General features: G+C 42.2%; 1 protein-coding gene across 2 annotated transcripts in view; it reads left to right on the forward strand.

Moving 5' to 3' along the window:
- Window positions 1–354: 354 nt before the first annotated feature.
- ELAVL1 (ELAV like RNA binding protein 1) overlaps window positions 355–24,653 on the forward strand; it is a 40,925-nt gene continuing 16,626 nt past the window's right edge. For both annotated transcript variants that reach the window (XM_075038271.1, XM_075038272.1), the window contains exons 1-2: window positions 355–451; window positions 12,311–12,494. In XM_075038271.1, the coding sequence (XP_074894372.1) occupies window positions 12,323–12,494 (172 nt within the window). In that variant the 5' untranslated portion in view covers window positions 355–451; window positions 12,311–12,322. The remainder of the gene's footprint in view (window positions 452–12,310; window positions 12,495–24,653) is intronic.

Raw genomic sequence — 24,653 nt, forward strand, 5'->3', positions numbered from 1 at the left:
GTTGCAGGCCCCCTGCTCGCCCGCAGAGGCTGCCTGGAGACCCCCGGCCTCAGCTGCCGGGAGAGGGGGCGAAGGCGCTTCCCTCGCCGCCACGCCCGCCCCGCGACCGGGCGGACCGGGGCCGCGGCCAAGGCCCTCGCCGCGCCTGAGGCGGGCCCGGGAGAAGCGCGCGGGCCCCGGCCCCCCGCGCCAGGCCGCCGGCGCCGCACGCGCAGCGCCCCTCCCCCCCTCCGGCGCGCCGCGAGAGGCACCCTCCCCCTCCCCCCGCACCGAGGCCGGCGCTTGACGGACGGGCCGCCGGGCCAACGGGGCGCGGGACACGTGCGCGCGGCAGCCAACGGGGCTCGGCGGGCGGGGCGGGGGCGTGGCCGGCGGCGCTGCGAGCGGCTTGTTGTGCGCGCTGCGGAGCCGTTAGCCTCCCGCTGCCCAGGCCCTGCCGAGCCGGCGACAGGTGAGGCCGGGCCGCCGCGGGTTGCGGGGCGGCCCCTGCGGAGCCCCCGGCGGCTCCCGCGAGGCCGGCGCGGGTAGGAGCTGGGCGGCGAGGGCCGCGCCAGCGAGGCCGAGGCCTGGGGCCTGCAGGGGGAGAGCTGGGGCCTGCGGGGGGGAGGGGCCAGCCGGAGGGGGAGCGCGGGCCCGGGCCCGGGGCGGCCGGGCGGCGCGCCGGGGCTGCGGCCTGCGGGCCGGAGGGGGGCCTGCAGCGTGTGGGGCTGTGAGGGCCTGCGGGAGGCGGATGGGACACGGGAGGCGGAGGAGGGGCCCGAGGCCTCCGCGCTGGTGGGCGGGAAGGCCGTGGGTCCCGCTGCCGGGGGCTGCCGCGGAGGGAGCCGGCCCTGGGTGGCAGATGCGCCGCCTGGGTCCGTGCCTTACCTTGGGGCCTGTCTTCTGCTGGTTAACGTCGTTGTCTTTCATATTTATTTCGCCTCTGTCTGTACGGACGCAGCTTTTGAATCTCCCACCTTCGTTAAGACTGGCGCATCTTTGACTGGCAGTATCTGAGGGTGGGCTTCCTAACGTGGTCAATACGTGTTAATGTTAATTTGGGCCTGCTAGGAACAGGGTTCTCTAATGCTGTGCTAAGTGCTTTTGGCCGGAAGAAATCATGACTGAAGTAGCAGCCCGCTATTGTTAGTACTCGTGGGAGGTTTTTCAAAGTAGAGCGCTTACACTTTTTTAGTGAGTGGAAGAGGCAGGAGTGTATTAGGGGGGGCTATTCAGTGGGAGGACGTGGGTGGAAGGAATGTGTGTAGAGGTAGCCCAGAGAAAGGGCCACTGAGCTCTGGTGGAATAGTTGTGTGGAGGTTGTGCTGGCTACCATATTCTGTAACACTGGGTAGCGTTATCTGTTGGGCAGAGGCATATATCTGAGACTTGCTGAGAAGGGAAGCATGTTTTGTTGCACGAAGGACATGCACTGCGATCTTGTGATGAGGTATCTGTGGAAAATAAAGGAGGAAAGAAATGGGAAGGGTAGAGATTAATTCCCTTTATTAGTGCTTCTTGTTGACATCTGATCGCTTTTTGTGGTCTCTGTATTTCTGTTCCTTTTTCCTTTTATGCCCTGAATGTGGATGGTGACTGCTCGTGTCACTCAGCTCTTACCTCTTTACCAGTGTGCTGTTCCCCAATACTCATGTTTTAACCACTTTTCTTTCTAGATCTGTGTGAACAGTTCTCTGACTTGTGTATCTCTCTTTAAAACTGGGGCGATGCATATGCTCCATAGGCTTTATCAAGCCCATATGGTTGATATGATTTCTTAGATTTCTGTTGACTCTTGGGTTACGCCTGTGTTGTATGATAGATAATAAAGTCTAGATTCCTGAGCTTGTAAGTCTATGCAGCGTGATATGTTATTTTGTGACTGTCCTAGTTTTTTGTTCTGAAGGAGTGTAACTGTATTTGTGTAATGATGTGAATGAGTCTGTGGTTTCATGATTCAAAGCGTTCAGCAGTCTTGAGTTACAGAACTACGACCTCCGCTTGCAGTAGACTCCCCCTTGCCTTGACTGGAATATGAACAGGAACATGTTAAGCTGCTATGGCTGTTAAATATATTGTATAGTATGTTTATAGGCTTAGTTGTTTAGCCCTGATGTGGGTGGTTCTGCAGCACCAGATAAATGTGGTTTTACTGCTTTCTTACGTGAGTTGTCTTATGTAGTGCCAGGTTTGTGGGAACAACAGTAGTAGTAAGCACAGTCTAAATGAAAATGTGAGTATTGTGTAGAGGATCTTTCTTAACTTAATTGTGTCTGTTAAATGTGGCCAGTGTCTAGTACTGACATTAGCTTACCATGAAATGCGCTCTACGCTCCTAATTAAGGCACTCTTATTTTCTGTTTGCTGGTTCTTGCATGTTCTGTCACTTTTTTTCTTCCTGAAGAAAACCCCTCCTTGTCTTAACCTGTCAGAGACATGCCATTGTACTTTCAGAATCTATTTTTTAAGCTGTAGTGGCAGTCTGCTTTCTTTTGTGGAGCTTTGGTCTCTGTCTTGTTTCTTGCTTGTTTGTTATGAGCCCTCTGTGAACTGATTACAGTAAGATGTTACTAGATGTTGCACTGACTACATATCTTGTGGATGAGCTGCCTGTGAAGGTGGTAGACTTGTAGTTACAGAAAAATCAAGCTTGCTGTATTTGCAGACTTCAAAAAGATGTTTAGAGAAGCTGTTCTTTTTGCACATCCAAGTACTTTAGAAGAAGCATGGAAGGTGGCTGCAGGAGATTCCTGCCAATTTAAGCATTTAGAAAGAGTGACATAGTGCAGAAAATGAGAGGTGTTAAACTTTGCCTTTCTATTGGAAATTGATCAGGCACTTCTTTTTGACTTGTAGTTCTGTGATCTAGGCACCTGCAAGCTTCAAACTGCTGGCCTAAATGATCCATTTGATTATACAACCTTGTTATATGTAGGTGATGTATGCAAAAATAGATTTTAAGCTTCTTTTGTTTTGTTTTTTTTTGGGGGGCGGGGGGGGGAGTAGGATGGAAATAAGCTATGCTGAGAAGCCAGAGATGTTCTTCATGTGCGTGGTTTTGCTGCTTTTTTTTTTTTTTTTTTTTTTTAAATATTAGTAGCAGTGGCATAGTAAGTATAATTTTCCTCTTGCCCACCACTTCCATGGCCTCCTTGTAGGAGTGCGGTAGCAAGTTGTGGTGTCTCATCAAGCCTTCAGAGATAGATTTCCAGCTACTTGTTTTGTGCTGGTGGACGAGTTGGATGCTGTCTCCCCTCCTGTTACTTCACTTGCTTTCCTATCCCATCAAAGTGAAAGTACCAGCTGCTAATCTAAGGAGGGATCAATGTGTGGGGCAGCTGTTGTCAGAATGCGTCTGGAATCTGCAGTTCTTGTTTCCACTTCTCACCTACTGCAAGTGTCCTGTGCATAGGAAAGGAGTTGTTCCCTCACAGCACAGTTCTTTGTCTCCAGATGTAGGTGAAAAAATTGCCAGAGGCAATTGCTGGACAGTCTGACGCTGTCTTGAACAAGGAAGATAACTTCTTTCTTTCTTTTCTTTTTTTTTTTTTTAAATCTGTTTATTGTAAATGTGTTCTTTTTAAAATACCAGTGCAGAAGGTAAGATAGTCTCAGGTGCAAAAAGTTGTCCAGCTGTCTCTGCTTAAGAGCTCTGTTATGTTGTCAGCATCTTTGACCCAGGGACAAAACAACTGTGGAAAGTGTTGATGTGAAGCTCTGAGCAGAGCTTTGTAGCCTATTCCTTCTGTCAAGGCTAACTATTAACCTTGAAAAATGGGGAAATTTCAGATCTAGCTGCAGGTGTGTAGTATCTTAGCTGCATAGTTTCCAGTTGCCCTTGTTCATACATATCAAGCAGAGGTGATATCGGGAGGCTCTGATCCTCCCCTTCATGTTAAAGCAGCAGTGGATGGTAATTATGGCCAGTCTGTATCTGATTTCTGACAGCATCCTGACGATGATTAATTTTGTTCCTATGAATTGAGTATAGTTCATCAGACTGATGGTAAAATGAGGTCATTCCTCTGAAGAATGCAACTTATTTCTTGGCCTCAAATACTTCTGTCTCTGAATGGCAATGTGAGCATTCACAAAAACGCTTACCTTCGTGATGCCATTATATGGACATGAAGAGAAGCATTTAAAAGCTTTTTAGTCAAATCTGATTGTTAAAGAATATGTAAAACTACTTTGTTAAAGCATTAAAATTATGACAGTTGAGATTTGTTAGACTAGTAGTATGCTTAAAACTAAGTTTATGCCCAATGTTACAAAACAAATGAAAAAAAAAAACCCTTAAAATATGTTGTACTAGAAATATTTGTTTTAGCATATGGAAATAGAGTTTGTTGAAATGCAGTAGTAGATTTTCGTAATAGCCGCTTCTGGTGCAGAGATGTTTTTATTGTCAAAACTGACAGAAATGTTGGAATCTTAAATTTAGTCAAGGTAAGGAGAAAAAGGGCAGTGTATTCATTCCAGATTCGCAAAGGGGGAGAGGAATCGATAAAAAGATGTGATCTATTAACTCTGAAAAATCTGAAGGACTGGCAAGCAGAAATGATCTATTTGGTCATCAGATTTACAAACAGAATTTACTCATTAGTGTGGAAGGAACACACATGTACAAGTTAAGCAACTTATGTGGCTTAACACTTTAGAGTTTCAGTGTAAAAGAATCTTCCTGTCTAAAGACAAATTTTTTTTTAAGTGACCTTCATTAGCATGTTTCTGTAGACTGAGTTGGTTTAATTCTTGAAGGGGGGGGAGGGGAGAGAGTACAAATGCCAAATGAATCAAATTGAATATTGAATTTAAATTTCTCCCATTTGCTGATTTAAAATACTGCAGCTGCAGGGCAGAGGAATTCAGATGAGACAGCTATGTGGGAGAGAATACTGACCTTACTGATCGCTGTGGGACAATAAAAAGAGAAACAGGGTAACAATACAGTTTGGGGGAAGGAATCTGTGATGCCTTACTTTCTGCCTTTAAGTGTTCATACGTACCCAAACATCGTGCTTCAAAGTTCAGGAAGATGGTTATTCCAATGAAACCTAAGATTCACGCTCGTGAAATACAGTAGCTGCCAATCAGCCTAAGTAAGCATAACAAGCAAGAAAAGATGAGATGAAGATTATTCCTTTGTGGTCATTGATTTGCTTTTTGGAAACAGCATCAGGCATCTCTGAAACATACGCATGCTTCTTCATATCTAAATTATTTTTATTCATATGGATAACTTGAGCATTATCACCTGTCTTTGCAAGTATACATTGAAATAATCTGCTGAAAGACTTAAGCATGTAGCTCAGATCTGAGCTAAGGTTTTGGGGTGTGTGACCTATACTGTGCATGTACATGCTAGGATAACCTTTTATGTTAAACTTAATGTTTTTTCCCCTCATATGCTGTATAAATGTTATTCTTAAATTGAAGAGAGAATCTGTGGATTTTGTGATTTCCTCCACCCCCCAATTGACTTTTGGTGTTGGTCAAGATTAAAATCCTCTGCTACTTGAAGTAACATTGTATGAATGCAGTGTGAGTCAAATAGCAATGGGTCTTGCACTGTATTGTCATTGACCTGTAGTCTTATGGATGCTCATGGAGAGGTCTGTGCTTGTGGGGTGCAAGATGGAGAGCTGTTGGGGACAAGAAAGGAGATTGTGAAAAGAATAAAAGGGGTTTTCCTGGAGATTATGGGGAAAGAATCTGTGGCATATGTAAAGTAGAGGGGTCTAGATTAAGAGAGAGAGAGAGATGTATTCTGCCTGTGGAGCATGGGGAAACTTTCCTCTTTTTTTCTGGGAGGCATGTAGGCCTAGTGGAGGTTTTTCTGCTGGTGTGACTTCTAAGGTGAGACCTATTCCATTCCTTGCAGTGACTTCTGAGAAGAAAATATGGTTTGGCATTTGTTTGGGTTTTTTGGGTTTTTTTTGGTTTGTTTGTTTTTTTGCTGCCCACCCCCTGTCTCTGTCCCTTTCATGTCTTGATTAAACTCTTACTTCTCAATCCTGTCTTGTCAGCTGACTGCAAAGCAAGTTTTTGCATGGCAATACTGTGTTGGATCATTCTGGAAAACTGTTTTCCTGAAACAGTTAAAACTAGCAGAGGGTCTCTGCAGGCCCTTCAGGCCCTTTTGTGTGTGTGGCATTGCTTTTGGCATGTGTTCAAACCTAGACATCACCTCTGTATCAGCCATTTGCAGCTGTGTGGATTGGTTTGGCACTTCTCTTGATGTAGTAGTGTCCTTTTTGTTCTATTTCAGGTCTGATCTCCAAGGAAGACTGCTCAGCAGCTTCAAAATTGAGTGTTAGAGTAGTGTCCAAGACAGCCAAATTTGTTGTTTGCCTCTGAGTCAACTGTGACTTGGGACAGGGCGGGGGGGGGGTGGGGGATGTCAACAAGTATCATCCATGTGCTCAAGAAAAACAAGGAGGTTTCTTCTTTGTATAGCCCCGAAGTTCTACTTGAAGCACCCCATCAAGATTCTTGAGGTCAGCCAGTATATTTAAGAATAAACCCTTGAGACTGAAGCCTGAGTTGATCAAGACAGCTCGCTGGCACAACTCTGCCAATGTCACTTTGCTTCAGTGCAGGATCCCTGTTCATTCACCAGTGTTAACCCCCGTGAGGAGACTTCATCAGTTTAGAGATTTAGTGAGATACTGTCTCCCGAAGCACTTCCTGCATAGCGTGTCCTGGGTGATGCCAACATGCACTTCATTGCAAAGAAAGGCTGAGGTGTTGGGTGAATAACCTGTGTCAGCAGCCTCAGTTCTGTTGTGGTTTGAGAACCTTGCTGTGCTCAGTATGGCCCATTCCCAGTGTTCCAGTGAAGGTGCTGCAATACTTTAACGCATATATCTGGTTCTGTTTGGCCACGTGTCAGATATTGGTGTAGTCTGTGTGCTTCTGATATCAAAGACAAGAAATATGTTTGAGGTAGCTCTGACCTTGTGTTCAGCACAGCTAGTGCTGATCTGTGCATCTGCAGTGCTACATGGCTTTCACTGTCTGGAGAACTATATTGCATGAATGGGAATAGGTCAGTTGCTGGACTGGTAAGACCTGCTACCTGGATTTTAACGAAGGTGCTAATTGCTGGTGTGAAGGAGCACTGAGCTCATTGCTCCTGGAAGAATTTCCCATCTTAAGTTCTGCAGTAGCTAAAATGCTCACGTTATCTATCATCTGTTTAGGTGTCTACATGCAAGTTTGTGATCCCAGTAGTGGTCTAGTGCATTTGCAGACCTGTGAACAAGGTGAAGATATACTAAGCCTCTTGCCCGATCTTGCAGACAGACAGACAGTTATCTTTCTTGCCAATGTTCCTGTTTCAGATTATCTCCTCAGATTCATATAGGTCTTCCTTCTTAGCAAACATCTTGCAGTGAAAGACTAGAATGCTGGATGGAGATACTGAGTGTCATTTGGAAAAAGCTTTTATTGATCTGTTGCCAGAACCATTTGTGTCATTTTTCTTTGAAACCTTCTGGGATCTTTTGTACTTTTGTGACAAGGGGATTGTTGTGGTCAGTGCAATGTTTCTGAAAAAAATACCTTGGAAAGCTTTTCAGTCCAGTCCTGAGAATGCAGACCTGGCTGTTGGTGAGTGAGCAGTCTTTGAAGCAGATAGCAAAGTGTTGGGCTACATGAATTTGAGCACCTCCAGAATTAATGGAAGATTTCGGCACAGTACATATGGTTCCCATTGGTTGCTCTATGCATCCTTGGCATCATAAGTTTGAGGGAATCTTACACCAGGAAGAAAAATAAGGCTGCCTTTTAAAACAAGCTGTTGTAGGTTTTGGTTATTTAAAAAAAAATTCACATTTTAGGAACTGCAGTGCAATGGAACTCAGTCCTAAAATTTCCTTTTTTTGGGGGATATAGAATTTAAGGCCTTTTTTGGGAAGGCTGCAAAGTACCAGTCTCATTCCAGGTTGCCTTCCCAAATGGAGCTGTTAGGCCTTCTTTCCATCCTTGACCTGTCCGCTAAGAAGTGCATTCGGACTTCTAATTTATGTCAACGTGGATTGACAAATGTCAGCTAATGAAGTCATAGATCTAAGTTAGTTTCTAGGCCTGGTTCTCAAGTCTGAAATATTTACTGACATAATTTAATTATTCCATCTTTGGTAGAGAAAGATCAGGAGATTCCCTCAATATATTTCAGTGAGGGCAGAATAAAAAACTTGTTTTCTTCTGTAGCATTTCTCATTTCATCCATACTGACCAACTTATACCACCTTTTCTTTTTGGAATTCTTTTCAGTATGCTAAGGTTAACAGTTCTTCAGGGGCTGTTTTTATTCTCACTGGCATGGGAACTGTTCACCACCAGTGGAGGAAGTGGTTTGCCACTAACTTCCAGGATGGCCAGAAAGTGTTAGTCTTGCAGTTGATTGTGTCAGTGCTTGGTGAAAGATTAGGAAGAAAGAAGCATCTTCTTTATCACTACTCTGCTCCTTTTCTTCATCTCTACTCTGCCTTTATTGCTTCTGCATGCTTTATTCCTGGTGTCCCATGAAAATGTTTGCCAGGCCTTTATGCAAGGGCTTCCTATAGTTTTTTCCTAATGTCTGAAGAAAAGCAGTTCTAATTGCTTCTGAATCAACAATGCCCTAGGCACTCCTTGTTTGTCATGGGAGATGTAGATGGTAAATATTGCAGACGGAGAGATTAGAGGCTGTGGTAACATGATTTGAAGTTGATAGTCACTTGCCAAACTCCTGTCAATTTAACTTAATGCCAGGTATAAGTCTGATAACTTGCCATCACGGTGTGCTGGGGAGTTTTCTGTGCTTGGTATCTAGCTGTGGTGCCTCCTTTTTAGGCAGCAGGTGTACCTTGGAGGATAAGGAAAATAGAATATTTTTTTTAAGTTTTTGGAAAGTGTTAAAATATATAGCAACTTCTTAAACTTGGCAGGAGGAGAATCTTGGCAGCAGGAAGGATTTGTATTGTATCTTGGGCAAATTTGGTTAAAGCAAAGGAAATTTGAACTTTTGTCTTGTAAAGCTGGAAAAAGCTCAATGTTTCTTCCTTTCATTACTAAATAATTATACTGTACAACTTCTATACTCATCAACATATTGGTGTGTTGTGCTTGTAGGGCTTGAATTTTATACAGCACAAAGGCAAGCAAAATTGCCTTCCATTAAAACAATTTTGAAAGTGTAAGTCATCTGTTTTATACCTCAGAAGTTGAACAAAGAAGGTTCAGCTCTTTGAGTGTTATTTAGCAGAACAGGAGACTTTTCTGAGGTTGTGCTCAGACAATTCTGACAGAGCTGGAAGGGAACGTGTACTTAATGACATAACGTCACAGTACAACTGAGACAACCTGCCAGCTTAAAATCATCAGATGGGGGGAGTCTTTTCCCCTGCTTCTAGCTTTGCAGTTTCTCCTCTTGCTCTCCTATCCTCTGGCATTAGCTCTGGTGCTTATCTTGCTGCAGGGAAAGCAGATTAAAACTCCTGACACAACAAAAAGTGCTTCCCTCCTGGTGTAGTGCTTCCCTCCTGGTGTAGTTTTCCATTGCTTTCATGGTACAAATTGGTTATCCTGTGGGCAGAAGGGTGCTGGGACTTGCTGGTTTTGATACTTGAAACATAGAAATGGGGAGTGGAAGGTTAATCAGTGGGTGAGGGGAGCAAGACCTCTCCTTCTATAAGCTGCCAGCTGTTACTGCTTCCACATGTTAAAAATAAGAGACTCATTTTAAATCTATACTGTGCTAAATCTCAAATTAACAGAAGTCTAGTCATAGTTTATTCTAAAATGGTGTATTCTGTTATTGCCATTTAAAAAAAAATCTGGCCTTCACGAGGAGAAAGTATGAAATAAATGCCAAACACAACAATAGCTACTGGTGAAGGGACTGAAAGTCCCTTCCTACAGGCAGCGTTCCCTTTCTGGACTTAAGATTTCTGGTTGCTGTTCCTGACTTCCCATTTTTCAACTTCTAGTTGTCAGTAGTGGTGCAGTCATTGGGAAGGCTGATCCTTTAGTAGATCCTGATCTGTAAAATAAAGCAGTGTACCATTGCTGCTCAGGCCCTTAGCTTAGAGGGCAGAGGTGTCTGTAGTTTCACAAAAAGCTGTAAGCTGATGCTACATAGTTTTCTTGTGGTGTTAATGGTTGTAATGCAAAATCAACTTATTTGAGAAGCATACATGGTCATATGAATGCTTCTGACCCATCTTAATGCAAAAATAAATTGGCAAGCTTAACCAGTATTAACTACGTGGTGCTGTAAGTCTTGCTGGCTCACTCCGCATTAAGATGAGCTAGAAGCTTTTGCATCCTCAGAACACCTGACCTGATGTTTTACTGGTGGCAGAGAAGCAACAATATCTTAAACTGCTCTAATTCAGCTCGGATTTATTATCCCCTCAGGCAAGATTAGCACTGTGCTCAGGTAACACCTGCTTCAGATAATGTGATCAGTTTTCAAGCAAACTGCAACTAGAGAAATTTTTATAGCATCTTACGTTATTCTTTTGGCCAAATGAGTGTATTGGCCAAAAGTTCTATTAAAGTAAACACAAAGTTCATCTTTGAACCTGTGGTAATTAATTCTTCTATGGTGGCACCGAGAGATTCAATGAGAAGCAGATTTCATGTTGAACTTGGAAGGTTTACACTAAACTTTCAGAAGGGAATTAAGAGTTGCAAGCCTGTTGCTAAATTTCTGGTGCTTGAATTTGTCCTTAGACTGATTTCTTGCATCAGGTGGAGCATTCATTTACCTTTATTCTGGAAATACAGGGGTGGGAATCTGAATTTACAGCATTGGTAAACTGAGTGTAGCAAGAACAGATTATTAGCTAAGTAAGCATTGCTGATTTAGCTGTATGCAGCCAAATTTTTAATGGTATTCCTGTAGTGAGAACTCTGTATTAAAGAAAAAACTTGATCCTCTTGGATTAGCCTTAATTTCATAAAAAATAAAAGTGTTTGCTTATGCCTCTTACTGGTGGAGTCTGAATTGGAAAGACATTCATACTTAGACATTATTGCAACTTTATGGTGTAAATTGACATGTCTGTATGTTGCTAACAGGCCAAAGTGTTTGGATGCTGTGGTAATAGAGTAACACAAATAGTGATGACTTAAGGAGTGCTCAACTGAGCATCAGGAGGCCATGAATTTACTTCAGGTTTTTAGGAGCTTTTCTGTTAATTCTGTGTGCTTCACAGCTGTTTTTAAGAGCTGCTAAACAAAACTGTGTTGTTTTCAAGCTAGAGATGTTTAGCTCTCTTAAACTGAGAGGATGAACAAATCTGCAGCAGCAAACTTGAGAACCAGAGTCTGGAACCATACAAGGAATTAGCTTCCTGGTGGTGGTGTTTTCCAGAAAGAACATGCCAGTCTAGGCTTCCTGAATCTGCTAGACCTCATTATTCTACTGTTGCAGGAATAGGGTTTAGGTATCCTGATTTTGACAATTTCAAAGTCATGTAAAAGTGCTTTAAAATCTACTATTCTGGCAGGCCATGAGGGAAGAGCAGCTTGGGTCTGTTGTGAGATGGAGTTGAGTTGTAGATACCCTCTGCATCTGAAATGTCGGGATTCAGTCCCTGCTGATGGCTGATGAAGACAGAGAGTATCTTCATGTGATGGAATTTCAGGATGTTTTCTCAAGGCTTTCTTTAAAAAGTTGCAAAAATAGAAACTCTATCAAATACTCAATGTGCACCAAAGTTAGTGTTCCAGTACAGGTTGATCTGTTTCATATATACAATTAAGCAGTCACCCAAAGACAACCATTTAACAATAGCGGTGCCTTAAAATGCAGGATAAGCAATGTGTAAAGGAGAAAACATTTAGAAAATAAATAGTTCCCAGTTAATATACTGAACTGGGTCTAGTAGATCTGGCTGCTGTTTCTCATTCTGTCTTTTAAGAGTTCTGGGCATAAGGTTGGAATTAAGGTTGAGGTGGCTGTTTTGATTCTGGCTAGTCAAGTGCTTGGACATGGGGAACCTGATTTTTGACTCTGCTGTTATGAATGCTTTGGTGTTTACAGGAATGTGTACAAAATCTGTCTTGGTGCTTTTTATTAACATAAAAAGCCCCAAACCCTTAAGAGTTCTTTAATGGTACATAGTTTTGTAAAATGCTGTGCTTGTTAGTTTGAAAGAATGAATTGTTCTGGAATTTTCAACAAATAATTTGCTTTGTGAGTGGAAAAAATGCGTAGTTGAAACAGTTGCTTGTTTTTTTTTAAAATAAACATTCAAACTTATTTCAGGTGAAGAAAGTTTGGCTTATTGAAATGCAAACATCTAGAACTTACTTGGGATTTTTCTCTTTGCAGATATATTATAAAATGTCTAATGGTTATGAAGATCACATGGCTGAAGATTGCAGGGATGATATTGGTAGAACAAATTTAATTGTGAACTACCTCCCTCAGAACATGACGCAAGATGAGTTACGGAGTCTATTTAGCAGTATTGGCGAAGTTGAATCTGCAAAACTTATTCGGGACAAAGTTGCAGGTATAATCGAGTATATAAGAAGTTTTTACTTTGTGGTACACTGCTCAAGCAAATACTTAATTGAATGCAATTTAATGTAGAAATATTAAATATTTGTGTGTGTAATCAAACTATCGACAAGTATGCATGTAACTACAGTAATGCAAAGACTAGATATTGACTATTAGGAAGATAGAATACTTAAGGCTAAATTAATGACTGTTTTGTATATGGTTAAGGGTTCCGAGAAGTACAGTTCCTAAATTTGAACATCAGTAGGCATGTCTAAAACTAGTTTGAATTTGGTCCCCAGCTGATTTATTCTTTCTACAGTCTGAGCATTTTTTACTCTACCAGAGCTCTGAATATGCAAACAAACCTTTTGATCTGATTTTAATCAGTAAAATAAAGGTGTGGCATGCATCTGAAACAGTTGTAGGCCTTATCATTCTTCAGGAATTTAACTTGTAGGTTCTTTAAATAGGTTTATTAGTAGTAGCTTTAAAAAAATGGGAGGAATGAATTGTTCAGGTTTGTGAAACTTAATGTTTCCTTGAAAACAAACGAATGCCGGTAGAGCAACTGGTTCCATAAGCCATATCTATTTAGTTGCAGGAGCTTTTTATATGCTCTGTGAAGACGTTTTAATCCTTGCACTGTTAAAAATCTTTATTTACAAATTCTGATTATTCTTGTTCAGCATTCATGGAATCTTGGATTCAGTGGGAGAGCATGGCTGTTTCTGTACATAAAAGTAATTGTGCTGTTAACTAGCTATGCATGCTTGTTTGTTCTCAGCCTGCAGACAATTGCCTTGTGGAATTTTCTGCTGCACATGCTCACTCTTGTATTTCAGAATCTAGCAATACTGGCTTAGATCATAATCTAATCCATAATGTAACAGGTCTGAAACTACTTCACTGTCTGTAAAAACTGCATGAAAGCTGGTGAAACACATGAGAATTCTTTGTGTGTTATTATCTTAACTGACTTTAGTACATTATTTTATATGCTTGAGAATAGACATGAGAACTGAATAATTAAAAACTTCAGAATTTACTTTCAGAATGTCTTCTATGTTTTCCATGTCTTTAGTTTTCCTAATTTATTTCCAATGAAGTTTCACGTGATGGCTGTCTATCTAAATCTGTACTTACAGGATGTATATGTAAAATCATCATGAAATAGTTACATAAAATACCGATTTCTTTGAATATTTTGATAGCTGAGTATTCAGCCTAGATGTTGTCATACAGTTTGAGATGCTTAGAAGTAGAGGCTTGCTCTGGAGGCTGCTTTTGCAAGGAAATAAGACCACTTGTTTAACGATAGCAAGCCATTCATCAAGTGTCATGGCTGATCCACACCTTAGACTTTCAAATAAGCACAAAATCGTCTGCATGGGAGGTAAGGATATTTTAAATGGGAAGCAAGACACATCATTACCTGAAGTTTGAGAGTCTACTTCACACTGTTCCCTGTAGCATCGAATACTCTGGTAAAGTCTGGTTAACTTTAACTTGGAACTTGACAGTGCTGGGTAGTTTGTAGTCCAAAACATGCTTGTGTGCTTCAGGTTTTTCATAGCAACCCTCTGAAGAATCAAAAGTAAAATTTCTGTTAGCATTGCATAGAGTCCTTGAGTGCCTGTGGACAAAATGCTCACTTTTCTTTAAAGTGATTGCCAAGTGTTTAATTCTGCATGGCTACGTTGGTCAGATGACTTAATTTTGTTACTACCTAATTTTTCATTTACTTGCAGCACTGTTAGGAGCAATTCCCAGTCTTCTCCATGCTCACTGATAGTTTGGGAATATCGGTAACTAAGAATTGGCTTCTTCAGCAACCCTCTAAAAGTACCACTTTTTCTCTTCCTTTTGCTTTTCTTTCTTCCCCTTTGTGTTTGCATTAAGATTTCTGTGTTGCAAAATTCCACTCTAAGCAGATCTGATGTTTGGCTGCCCCTGGAAAGAACAGTCTTGTGGCAGAGTTCTGCTTTCCTTGTGCCACCACTTGCATTTTTCTGATCCCATGGCAGACTAGCAGGAAACTAGAGCTGCAGAAAAACCTGTTTAGCTCCCTGACCTTGGTTTCTGTGAGGTCAAATAAGGCAAAATATTGGCATGTAAGATGTAGTTGGGGGGTTGAGTAACCTGGACAGGAGAGAGTTAACCTCTCCTTTTGTTGGAATTAGACTTTTTAGATAGTTTAGTTTTTTTCAATGAAATTACAGCTTTGGTGCCCCCATGACATTCTATTAAATCAAAGCATTTTGTCTTTGGAGTTGCCTTTATTGACTGTATTTGCAGAGTTAAAATCAATGTTTGTTTGATAATGCTTTTTTTTTCATAAAACAATGACTGATATGTATGTTTTTTCTCAATTAATTCTCTATTAATGAGACCTGTAGGGCGGAAAATGTCTTATGCCTGGAATGCAGCTTTTAATGACTTATCGAACTAGCCTTAGCTTTCTGGAGACTGATTACTTTGATTCAAGAATTGATTTGAAAGCCAAAGTTTTTTGTTTTGTTTTAGGAAAGTATTTCATTATGATCAGAGTATATATGTTGTTGGGTTTTGTTTCAAATACAGCGTGGTGTTCCGTGTATTAGATTGTGTTTATAAAATTTAGAGAAACTCTTTGAAACCACTAGACTACTTATCCTTTATTTTTTTATTGATAAATGCAATAGGAAATTGAAAGTAGCAGCAAACCATAGTGTCAGTTTACATTCCTTACTATGAATTTTCTACTTTGTGTACACATGGATTATAGCAGTTGGTAAAAGTGTGACTATGCATTTGTTTTGTTGTTTGAGACGTAACTTCTTTTTCTGTTTTTTGCAGTAACTGTAAAGAGAAGCTTGTGCACGGTAGATGAACGTTAGACAGGGTGCAGTGCTCCTTCAGCTCTTCCTGATCATACTGGAAAGATAGGGTGCTGGTCTCCTCATTCTCCAATTTGTGTATTGCATTCTTAAGCACTTACAGACATGGCTTTGCTTAACTTGTGATGAGTGAATCTGTACTCGGGCAAATACTGGATTGTTGCTTTATTGCTCACTGTACTTGTATTTATGTTGAGTATGTGTTGGACGTCCAGGATTTTCATAAGAGAACTATGGAACTCATATTGGATGTTGTTCTTTCTGTCAGATCTTAAGACTAGCACTAGCCATACCTTGGGGCTTTGAGCCCTGGGGAAACATTAGAAGGTTGTTTCCCAATGTAGTACAGCACAGTGTCAAGTCTGAGATGTAACCTTTCACTGTTGCATCTGCTGGCCTTTTGTGGTAATTGCTGAGGCCTGTGGGTAGCCATTGACCCAATTCAATTGATGAAATCCTCACTTCCTGTGGCTCTGGCTCATGAGGCTGACAGCAAGGAAAAGTACTGGGGTTTGTCTGATCAGTTTGCACTGATTAGACTGTAGCCCTCTAGCACTGACTTCAGACACAGTGGTGCCAAACTTGTGCTCTGTACCAATTTCCTACCCAGCAATGTGTATAGTGTTAAATGTCCTCTTTCTTGGAGCAACTGCCTCCTACCATAGATGATTCGACAGAAGAAATATGTCCTTGTTATGGATGCCCGCATAACCCAATCCAACAGGTTTTAAAACTCACATTTATTCTTCATTAAAAGTTAGAAGTCTGGTAACGTTTTATAAAACCACAGGCTCAATGATGTAAAGAGAATTAATACTACACAGCCGACTTAAGAATCCCCAAGATTTAAAGTGATGGCTCCAAAATGCGCGTATCACTTACCTAAAAGCGGAGGGCTCTCACCCTCAAGGAGTTACCTCGGGCGGTGCCCCGACCCAAGGGGGAGTCCCTGACTGACCCATTGCTCCGAGGAGGACTGACTCCCACGTGTCCTCTGGCGGGACCCTGTTTATACCCCTGTCGAATCTGACCTGTGGTCACTTAATCCCTGTTGGCCAGGAGGGTCACCTTGGTGTACTTGGCACGTCTCGGTTGTCCAGTTCCAAGTTTCAACCTGTGGCTTCCAGGGTTTCCTTCCCCCCCTTCCCCTTCTCCCTGCCTGGAGAAGTTTTGTTTCCTGCTGGCGGGTTGCGGGGACTGCCATAGTCCTGTACCATATTTTGCATTGGGGGTGCTTGACTTAGCTGGGACATCCAGATTCTGGGGTCTAGGTTTCCAGCCAATCTGCTGTGCTGGACTCCCTCTTAGAGGTGAACACTTTAAAAGCATTTCTCCTCCTTCAGCATCTGTTAATGCAGAAATCCAGGCCTTTGTGCCACTCTAGTCTTGCAGCACAGATGCAGGTGGCTTGTTGTGTTAGGATGTCTGACTGCGCGCAATGCGGATGCTTCTAATCAATAGCTGCAAGTTTTCTGTCCTGGTCATCTTTAGCCTGCTGTTCTGCAGGTGTACACAGACTTTTAGTCCTTCTGGACCAAATGCTAAAGTTGAAAGTTAGCCTGGCATGAGTGTAAGTTGTGTTTAGTTTCTCTGTCTTCCCCTTACCCTGCTGAAGTGTTGGTACTTTCAAGCCTCACTGTCCTAAAGCTCTGAAAACGTTGGGTTAAACTTTTCCCATGTGCTTAGGGTCTCAGACCACTGTGGGATCTGCTTATTGTTCATGACACCCATAGCCCTCCGCTAGTACCTGGTGACAAGTTTGCTCTGTGCACCTCTCTGTAGAAGTGTTCTATCTGAGGGCAGTTGATTTTGTTAGGGAGGCATCCAACTTCTTAAGGGTTCTTGTTCCTTCCTTCACACCTTCTGTACTGCTTGAGCAGGGAATAAGGTATCCCTGTGATACTAATGACTTTCTACTCTAGGAAATCTAGGATAGGATCCTTCAGACTGTGCCAAAGAATCTGTCTGTACCTGTCAGCTACCAAAATATGGCCATCTATGTGCAGACACTGAAAGGAGACAGTGGGTTTCCTCTCCAGTGTCTGCATTTGCTTATGTAAGTTTGAGCTGTAATGGAGCATGCTAAGGTTGAACTCCTTGATCAGCAGCTATCGGGGACAAAGGTATCCACTCCACTGTTGCTGAAAAATGTGGAGCAGAATGAACATTTTGGGGTGACTTGTTAAGGTTGTGTGCAGAAATCTGGGGTCCATCTCAAAAAAATACTGTCATTACAGCTCACTTGCACTGCAAGTGTGTATGTGGCATGTCGCATACAGGACCAAAAAGAAATCGCTTCTAGGTACTTGGAATTCCTCAGGAATCAGTATGCATCTTCACCTTTTCCTTGCCTTTTTCTTTTCATGATGTCTTCCTTGGAAGACTCTTTCACAGAAATTATCCAGCTGAAAAAGAAATGAATGGCTGTGTCCTTGTAAGCTTCTAAAGCAAAAAGGGAAGGAAGACTTTATTGCACTGCTTTCAGATGCTGAAAGGCAGTAAGTAGCTCTCTAGCTCACATGACAGGGTAACTCTATTCATTTCACTAGCGCAGTGGACTCCAGTCTAGAAACAGAATTCTTAAGTGTTCCTGTTTTGTGGAAAGTGTTTAAGTATTCTCTTTGGCTGAAATTGTTTCCTTTTGCATGGAAAACAACCATGAAATTGCTTATGCAGTTTTGCTGTTAACTGTGTAATTGGAATGCATCATTACCTCTGAATTATTTTTTCTAGCTTTTTAATCACATTTGGTGGTATGCAATTTCTGTAAACGTGCATTCAAGAAAGCCTAGCAACAATGGCTAACTTAATGAAAAGTGCAAATGGTTTGCAGACAAATTGGCCAGATACTGAAAATGTTAACACCCTTCTAGCTTTGCCAGCTTCACTTAATTTCCTTTATCCTAAGGTTGGCTGTATAAACTATCTCAGAGGTAATAACTGAGTTCTAGCAAGGGTATGGGAATACACTTAAAGAACCCAAGCAACCTATATATTAAGTGGGTTCAGAGCACAACTAGCAGAAGCAGGAGCTGGTGCAGCAGTTTGTGGGCTCTGCTTCTAAGTGTTCTGGGAACTTCTGGGATAGTCAAGGGACTTCTGGGAACCCTCTGAGGAACTGGAGTGCTTACTGCTGCCAGGAGAGGATAGCTGTAGGAGACCTTGACTTCTAGCAAGTTGCCCGGAGCTCTGTCAGGTGTGCTTAATCAAAGGGAGGGTGGAGCTTTTGTTCCAGTTGACCCCTGGTTAGGGAGAGTCAAACACCTTTTTATCTATTGCTTAGGACAGACCTATGTAGTAGTCTAGCCTTGAGCATAGCTCCCAGAGTGCTGTGAACAGGCACAGCAGTGCAGATGGGGGCCATGGACTGCGTTGCCATCAGCCTGTATGCACTTGGGAATGGTGGTGATGTGCTGCCCAGGTTCCAGCAGTCACTGTAGCAGCTATCCCTGTAACATCGGAGGCCTTGACTGAAAAGGAGCTACCTTGACTGAAAAAGAAGGTGGAGCTCTGCAGGTCTTGGGCTGCAGGGAGTGCCTGGGGCCTCTCACTTAGGGTGGGTAGAGACATGTTCTTATTGCTGCAGGAAGTGTGCACTGCTTGGAGGACCTGTGTCACCAGGTGAAGGAACTGTGGCTGAATTGAAAACCAATCTGTGAGGTTGGTGATCAGCAGCACAAAATCCAGCTGAAGGTGAGTCACTGGGAGAGTACCCAAAGTTTGATATCAGGGCCAACTCTGGTCAAAATTTTCATTAATGACCTTCATGATGGGACATGTTGCACCCTCAGCCTGTTTGCAGCTGATACCAAACTGGGAGGGTTGTGCTGCCATTCAGAAGGACCTTGTCGGTGTTCTCTGAAAGCTTTAAGGCAGCGCTGGCATAACAGAGGATGACTTCCTACTGGTTTAGGGTTGTGGATATCCTTTTACTCTATCTGGAGACAGAGAGGGTTAAATATATTCATGCTTAGTATCCCTCCTTGAGATAAATAGGCACATAAAAGTCAAAAAGGCCACTACAGTTGTACTAGCCATTGTATGAAGTACTGTGCTTTACAAAAGCTGATATCTTCACTTTGTTTGTGTCATCAAGCCATAAAAATAAGCCATATAGAAAAATATTCAGTTGTACTCTAATATTTCTCAACATGTTTTTAGCGGGAGTTATTGTTCCACATCACCTTAGAATACTTTCATTCTCTTCCAATGGAGCAGCAGTATGTTTCTGCAGAATAGCAATTTAGTTCAGCTTAACCTATGATTGTGTTGACTCTGAACACTTGCTGAGGTTTTGCATTGTAACGTTCGCAGCCAAAAAGGTGTCGTTATTTGAAAGCTGAAGTTTGTTCCTAAGGAGATGGGGGGAGTGGGTTTTTCAGCCCTCAGTGTCTTGAATACTCAGGTTTCTGTTCCAACCACAGATGAACAAAATCCGTTCTAAATTTTAAAGAAATGAGATCTTACAGTAAGTGGGCAAGGCATTTTCCTCCCAAAGACTTCCTCAAGAAATCAGCCTGTGGTATTCATGCACAATTTTGGGCCTGGTATTTTCTGTGTTCACTTTACAAATCCTTTTCACTTCACAGCATCTAGGATGCTGGCAATTCATCTGGAAAAAGAGCCCCGGAGCAACTTAAATTAAATCTCAGTAAAAAAACATTTTGGAAATGAGAGAAAGGAAAAAATACAAAGCGAACATATAGAAATTACAAGTATGCGGAAGGGCCTCATTAAATGGAATTAATTACTAAAAATATTAAACCTTTTGTTTTCAGGATTTAAAGTTGTCACTCTTACTGCATATAGTCGAATTCTTAAAATATTGTGGAGATAGTGAGATGCCTGGAAGCTGTCTCTTTGAGCTGGGGTAAAGAACAGACTTATGTGAAGTGAGCATTGTAGCTTTTGACTTTTTTCTGAAGAAGTGTCTGCTTGAATTGCTTGTAGTCATCTTTGTTTCAAGGCAAATGCCATTTATTTTGCAAATGGAGGAGAAGCCACTTTATTTGTAATTCATAATGTTTTCCTGAGTTGTCTGAAGGTCAGGCTTTCCGAACCAGTTAAATGCGATTTTTGCCCTTAAACTTCCATAAATGAGACTATTCATTGTTTGGTCATGAACAGAAAGAGACTTGTGTCCTGGTTTATAAAGCCAAATGAAGCAGTGGGGACACATTGTGTATTTGAAAATCGTTGTCAGTAAAACTAGGTATTATTTTCTTTGGTTCCTTTCTAGTTCCTTTGTGTTGCAATTGAAAGTCTTTTCAGTAAGACACACTGGTTTTAAGTCTTAAGCAGAAGCAGGAACTGGCTCAGATAGCAATTTGTGTCTTAGTCGTAGAAACTATAACAAAACTGAATTCAGCTACTGTGGAAGAAAGGTACTGAGCTGTTGGATTGACACTGACCATAGAGGCATTTAAAGGACAAATACCATGGAAATGCTTAAATACAAACCTAAGCTTTTGGTTTTGTATTCTAGAGGGTGTGCTTAAAGTCGAATAAGTGGAGCACGATGCAGTGATTCGTGGTGTAGTGTTGATCTGACTAATCCAGCCTTACAAGTACAGTGCTTCTGAGGTGTCTTACTAGGTTAGGCCCAAGACCAGACTATCTAGCCAGGCTGAGCTTTGCCCCCAACCTGACACAAATGTGATTGTGTGGGATTTCTGCAGTGCTCTCTTGGTGTTTGCATGATTAATGATAGTTTTGGACAGCATTTATGACTGAAGTGGAGATGAAGCAGAACTGTAGAAAGTAATTCAGAATGATTAATTGTAGCTTCAAGAAGTTATTGAGGGGGAAAAAACCAAACTTGCTTCTGTTTTCCAAAATCTGTATAAAAGACTGTAGAATATTTGGGGGAGGGCAAAGTAAAAGTGATTTTTAAGATTTAATATGCTGCTTCAGTACCTGTACTAAGACTACTGAACTTGGTTCTGTCTCAAGCAGCATGTTTTCTAGTTTTCTGGGACTTGCTGTGGTCACCATGGTACAAGTGGGAAAGAATGTGTGTTTCAGAGAAGCAAAGCAACTTCTCAGTATCACTGATGAAGCTAGATGTAAGAACATTGCTGAAGAATGGAGGACTGGGTAGTTGGGGACTGGATCAGGAGAAAAGTTTTGGTTCGGGCTGTGGCTTTTAGCTTCAGGTTCATGTGTTTTCAGAGTAGCTGAGATGCACCATCTATATATTTAGTGAAGGACTGAGTGTAGGGGGTGTTTCCTGTATTTTAAAAAATATACCGTGAGCTATGTGGTAGACTAGTAATAAACAGAATCACTTCTATGTTGTCATGATAGGGTTTGATCAGCTTAGACTTGTAATGGAAAATCATGGCCTTCTACTGTTAGTTTTGAAGATGGTTGACTAAATACTTCAGATGTTTGTTCACATCCAAAAATGTGTTTTGACAAAAATCCTTCAAGAAACTGTTTTCTTTTCTTTTTTTGTAAGGATGCCTTGTAGTATGAAAACAAACTGCCCAGGACTTAACAAATAACCACTGTTTGTCTCCAAAGTCGAGCCAAGTAGTGCATGTAGAACATGTCAGGTTCTGAACTTGGCATTTAGAATATTAGAAAAAGTGGTTAAAAGTTATTATGTGGAGCAGATTTAACATTGGGCTGAAGGACGTAAGGAGGAGCTAGAAACCAGCATCATCTCCTGAGACCAGTGGACAAAAAAAAGAGAGAAGGAAACTAGTGGAAACTGACAGAAATGAGTTTTCACTCTATTAAAAATAGACTAAGAGTGGGTGCTTCCAAAAATGTGTGGTGGAATAACTAGTCCACTGAAAATTGGCAGAGTCTGTGTTCCTAGCCATGTAGCAGTTTTGGTAATTCCAGGCTTTGGTTTAAGGACTACACTAGAAATAAACTCAATACTTAGAAATAGTTCCATGAATGGGAGAAAATACTGTGAGGAAGAAGAAAAGTGGGATTCTTTACCTTTGCTAAACCTTTCATTAATGTTTAGTTCTGTTACATCCCTGCTTAGATGAAGTATGCATATATGCTGTCTTAATACAAAAAGACCTTGTTCTGTGGAACTGGAAGAACCTCAGAGTAATGTAGGGCTGAGTTCCTTGTTCTGTCATGTGGGATCATAGGATGGTGCAGTTTTAAGGAACACTAGTCCAGCCTCCTGCTCAGAGCAGTCAGCTGTGAGGTCAGACCAGGTCATTCAGGACTTTATCCCGTCTGGTCTCGTAAACTTCCACACGCTCCAGTCCCCTAAGGATCTTAGTGCCCCTTCACTGAACTCTGTCCAGTTTATCAATGTCTTTCCTGTGTTGGGAGACATTAAAAATTGGATGCAGTATTTTAGTCCAGCGAGTGTAGAGTAAAGGGGGATGATCTCCTCCTTCTGTCTTCTGGGTGTACTTATGTTAGTATAATGCGGGATGTTCTTAACCTTCTCTGTCACAGTGCACTGCTGGCTCATGCTCGCCTTGCTCTATACCATGACTCCCAGGTCCTTTTCCATAGAGCTGCTCTCCAGCCAGTAAGTGCCCAGTCTGTGTTGTTGCCAGCGTTTCTTCCTTCCTGTGATCAGGACTTTGCATTTGTCCTTGCTGCATTTCATAAGGTGCCTGTTGGCCCATTCCTCCAGTGTGGTTAGGCCCCTCTGGGTGGCAGCCCTGCCTTCCAGTATATTGACAGATTCCTCCCAACCTGGTGTCATCTCCAGTCTTGGTGAGAGCGTGCTCCCATCACCTCTTCCAGGTCATGGATAAAAAGTTAAAACAGCAGGTGCTGGGATAGATCCCTGCAAAACTCCACTTGTTGCAGGCATACATGTAGAGTTGTGGTGGTGGGTTTTGGGGGTTTTTTGGGTCCCTTTTTAAGATGGATGTGGCATTTGCCTTTCTGCAGTTGTTGGGGACCTTTTCCAATTTCCATGACCATTCAAAGATGATAGAGAGCCGTTTTGGCAAGGATATGAGCCTGGGGTCTCAGCACCCTTAGAAAGAGCCCATCTTGTCCCATGGACTTTTATGGTTCAAGTTCTCTCAACCAATCAGTCCCTGACCTGATCTTCATCCACTGGTCATCCTCCTTGAACTCCTTCCTAAGTGCAGAGGCCTGTTAAACTTTATTGGTGAAGAGTGAGGCAAAGAAGGCATCATGTACCACTCTGACCAAATCACACACCCTATTTAGCAGCTGTCCCACATTTTCCTTTTTCAGCCTTGTACTGCTGAGACAGCAGTAGAAGCTTTTCTTGTTACCCTTGATATTTTTTTGTTTGTTTGCATTCCTTTCAAGTCTCAAATGCAGTTGAGCTCTGGCTTTCCTGAGACTGAGTGGACGGTGTTTCTAAATTCCTCCTTTTGTAGGCTGTCGCTTCTTCCATCTCTAGTATGCTGCCTGTTTGCACTGGAGCTCTGCCATGATTTCCCTGCTTAGCCAGGCTGCTCTGCTGACACATCTGCTTGTTTTCCTGGCTGTTAGGATGTTAGGAGACAAAAGATGCTGTATGCATAGTGTTGACTCGTCGCAGGGGGTTAGAATATAGCCTCTTGATCACTTGCTCTGCCAATCCTACCTTGCTGCACTTCAGCATTTGCATAACCCTTTTTTTTGAAGTTTGATGCAAGGGTGCTTGCATTTTTCTCAGAGTTGACGTGGTTATGTATCCCCAGCTATACAATAGTGTAACTGTACTAAAGAAAGCCCACGCAAAGCACATCTGAGCACTTCTAATCTGTTCTCATCCTCTGAAACTACAGAGTCATTGCTTTGAATTCTGCTTTTTCAGCACATTGATGTCTGGTATTTGGACGTGGTACTTCTTGATGCATTCATACATATTTAAGCTATCTGGTTATCACTCACAGCACATTTTGTAAAGCCAAACAAACCAAAAAACCAAACTCGCCTCTCTTTCCAAGACGCCACATCTTCCTCGGAGTGATGTTTGGGGAGATCTGTTCCATCCTTCTGTGTTATTTACTTGGGCTTTTTTAATTTAATCTCAAAACACTGTTTCCCAGTTCAGAGGGGAAAAAAAAAATTCTAAACTAAAATGCCTTCATACTGAGGTGCTCTGGTATAACAGGAGCCAGGTTTAAATTTAGGTTTTCTTGAGAAGGATAGGACAGGGAGAATCTGCTTCCAGAGAGGGCAACTAGTCTGTAGTGAAGTGGAAAGTAAGTACTAATTCTGGTCTCATATTAGACTCCTCAGTGAAACTGGAGTCGTCAGTAGCTGGAGGGGAATAAGAAACGAGCTAGTAACTGAAGCAGTGCATCTCAGGGAGCTTGGAAAGGAAGCAAGGACAT

Source organism: Buteo buteo, chromosome 10 (assembly GCF_964188355.1).
Source record: "Buteo buteo chromosome 10, bButBut1.hap1.1, whole genome shotgun sequence".
NCBI classification, from domain to species: domain Eukaryota; kingdom Metazoa; phylum Chordata; class Aves; order Accipitriformes; family Accipitridae; genus Buteo; species Buteo buteo.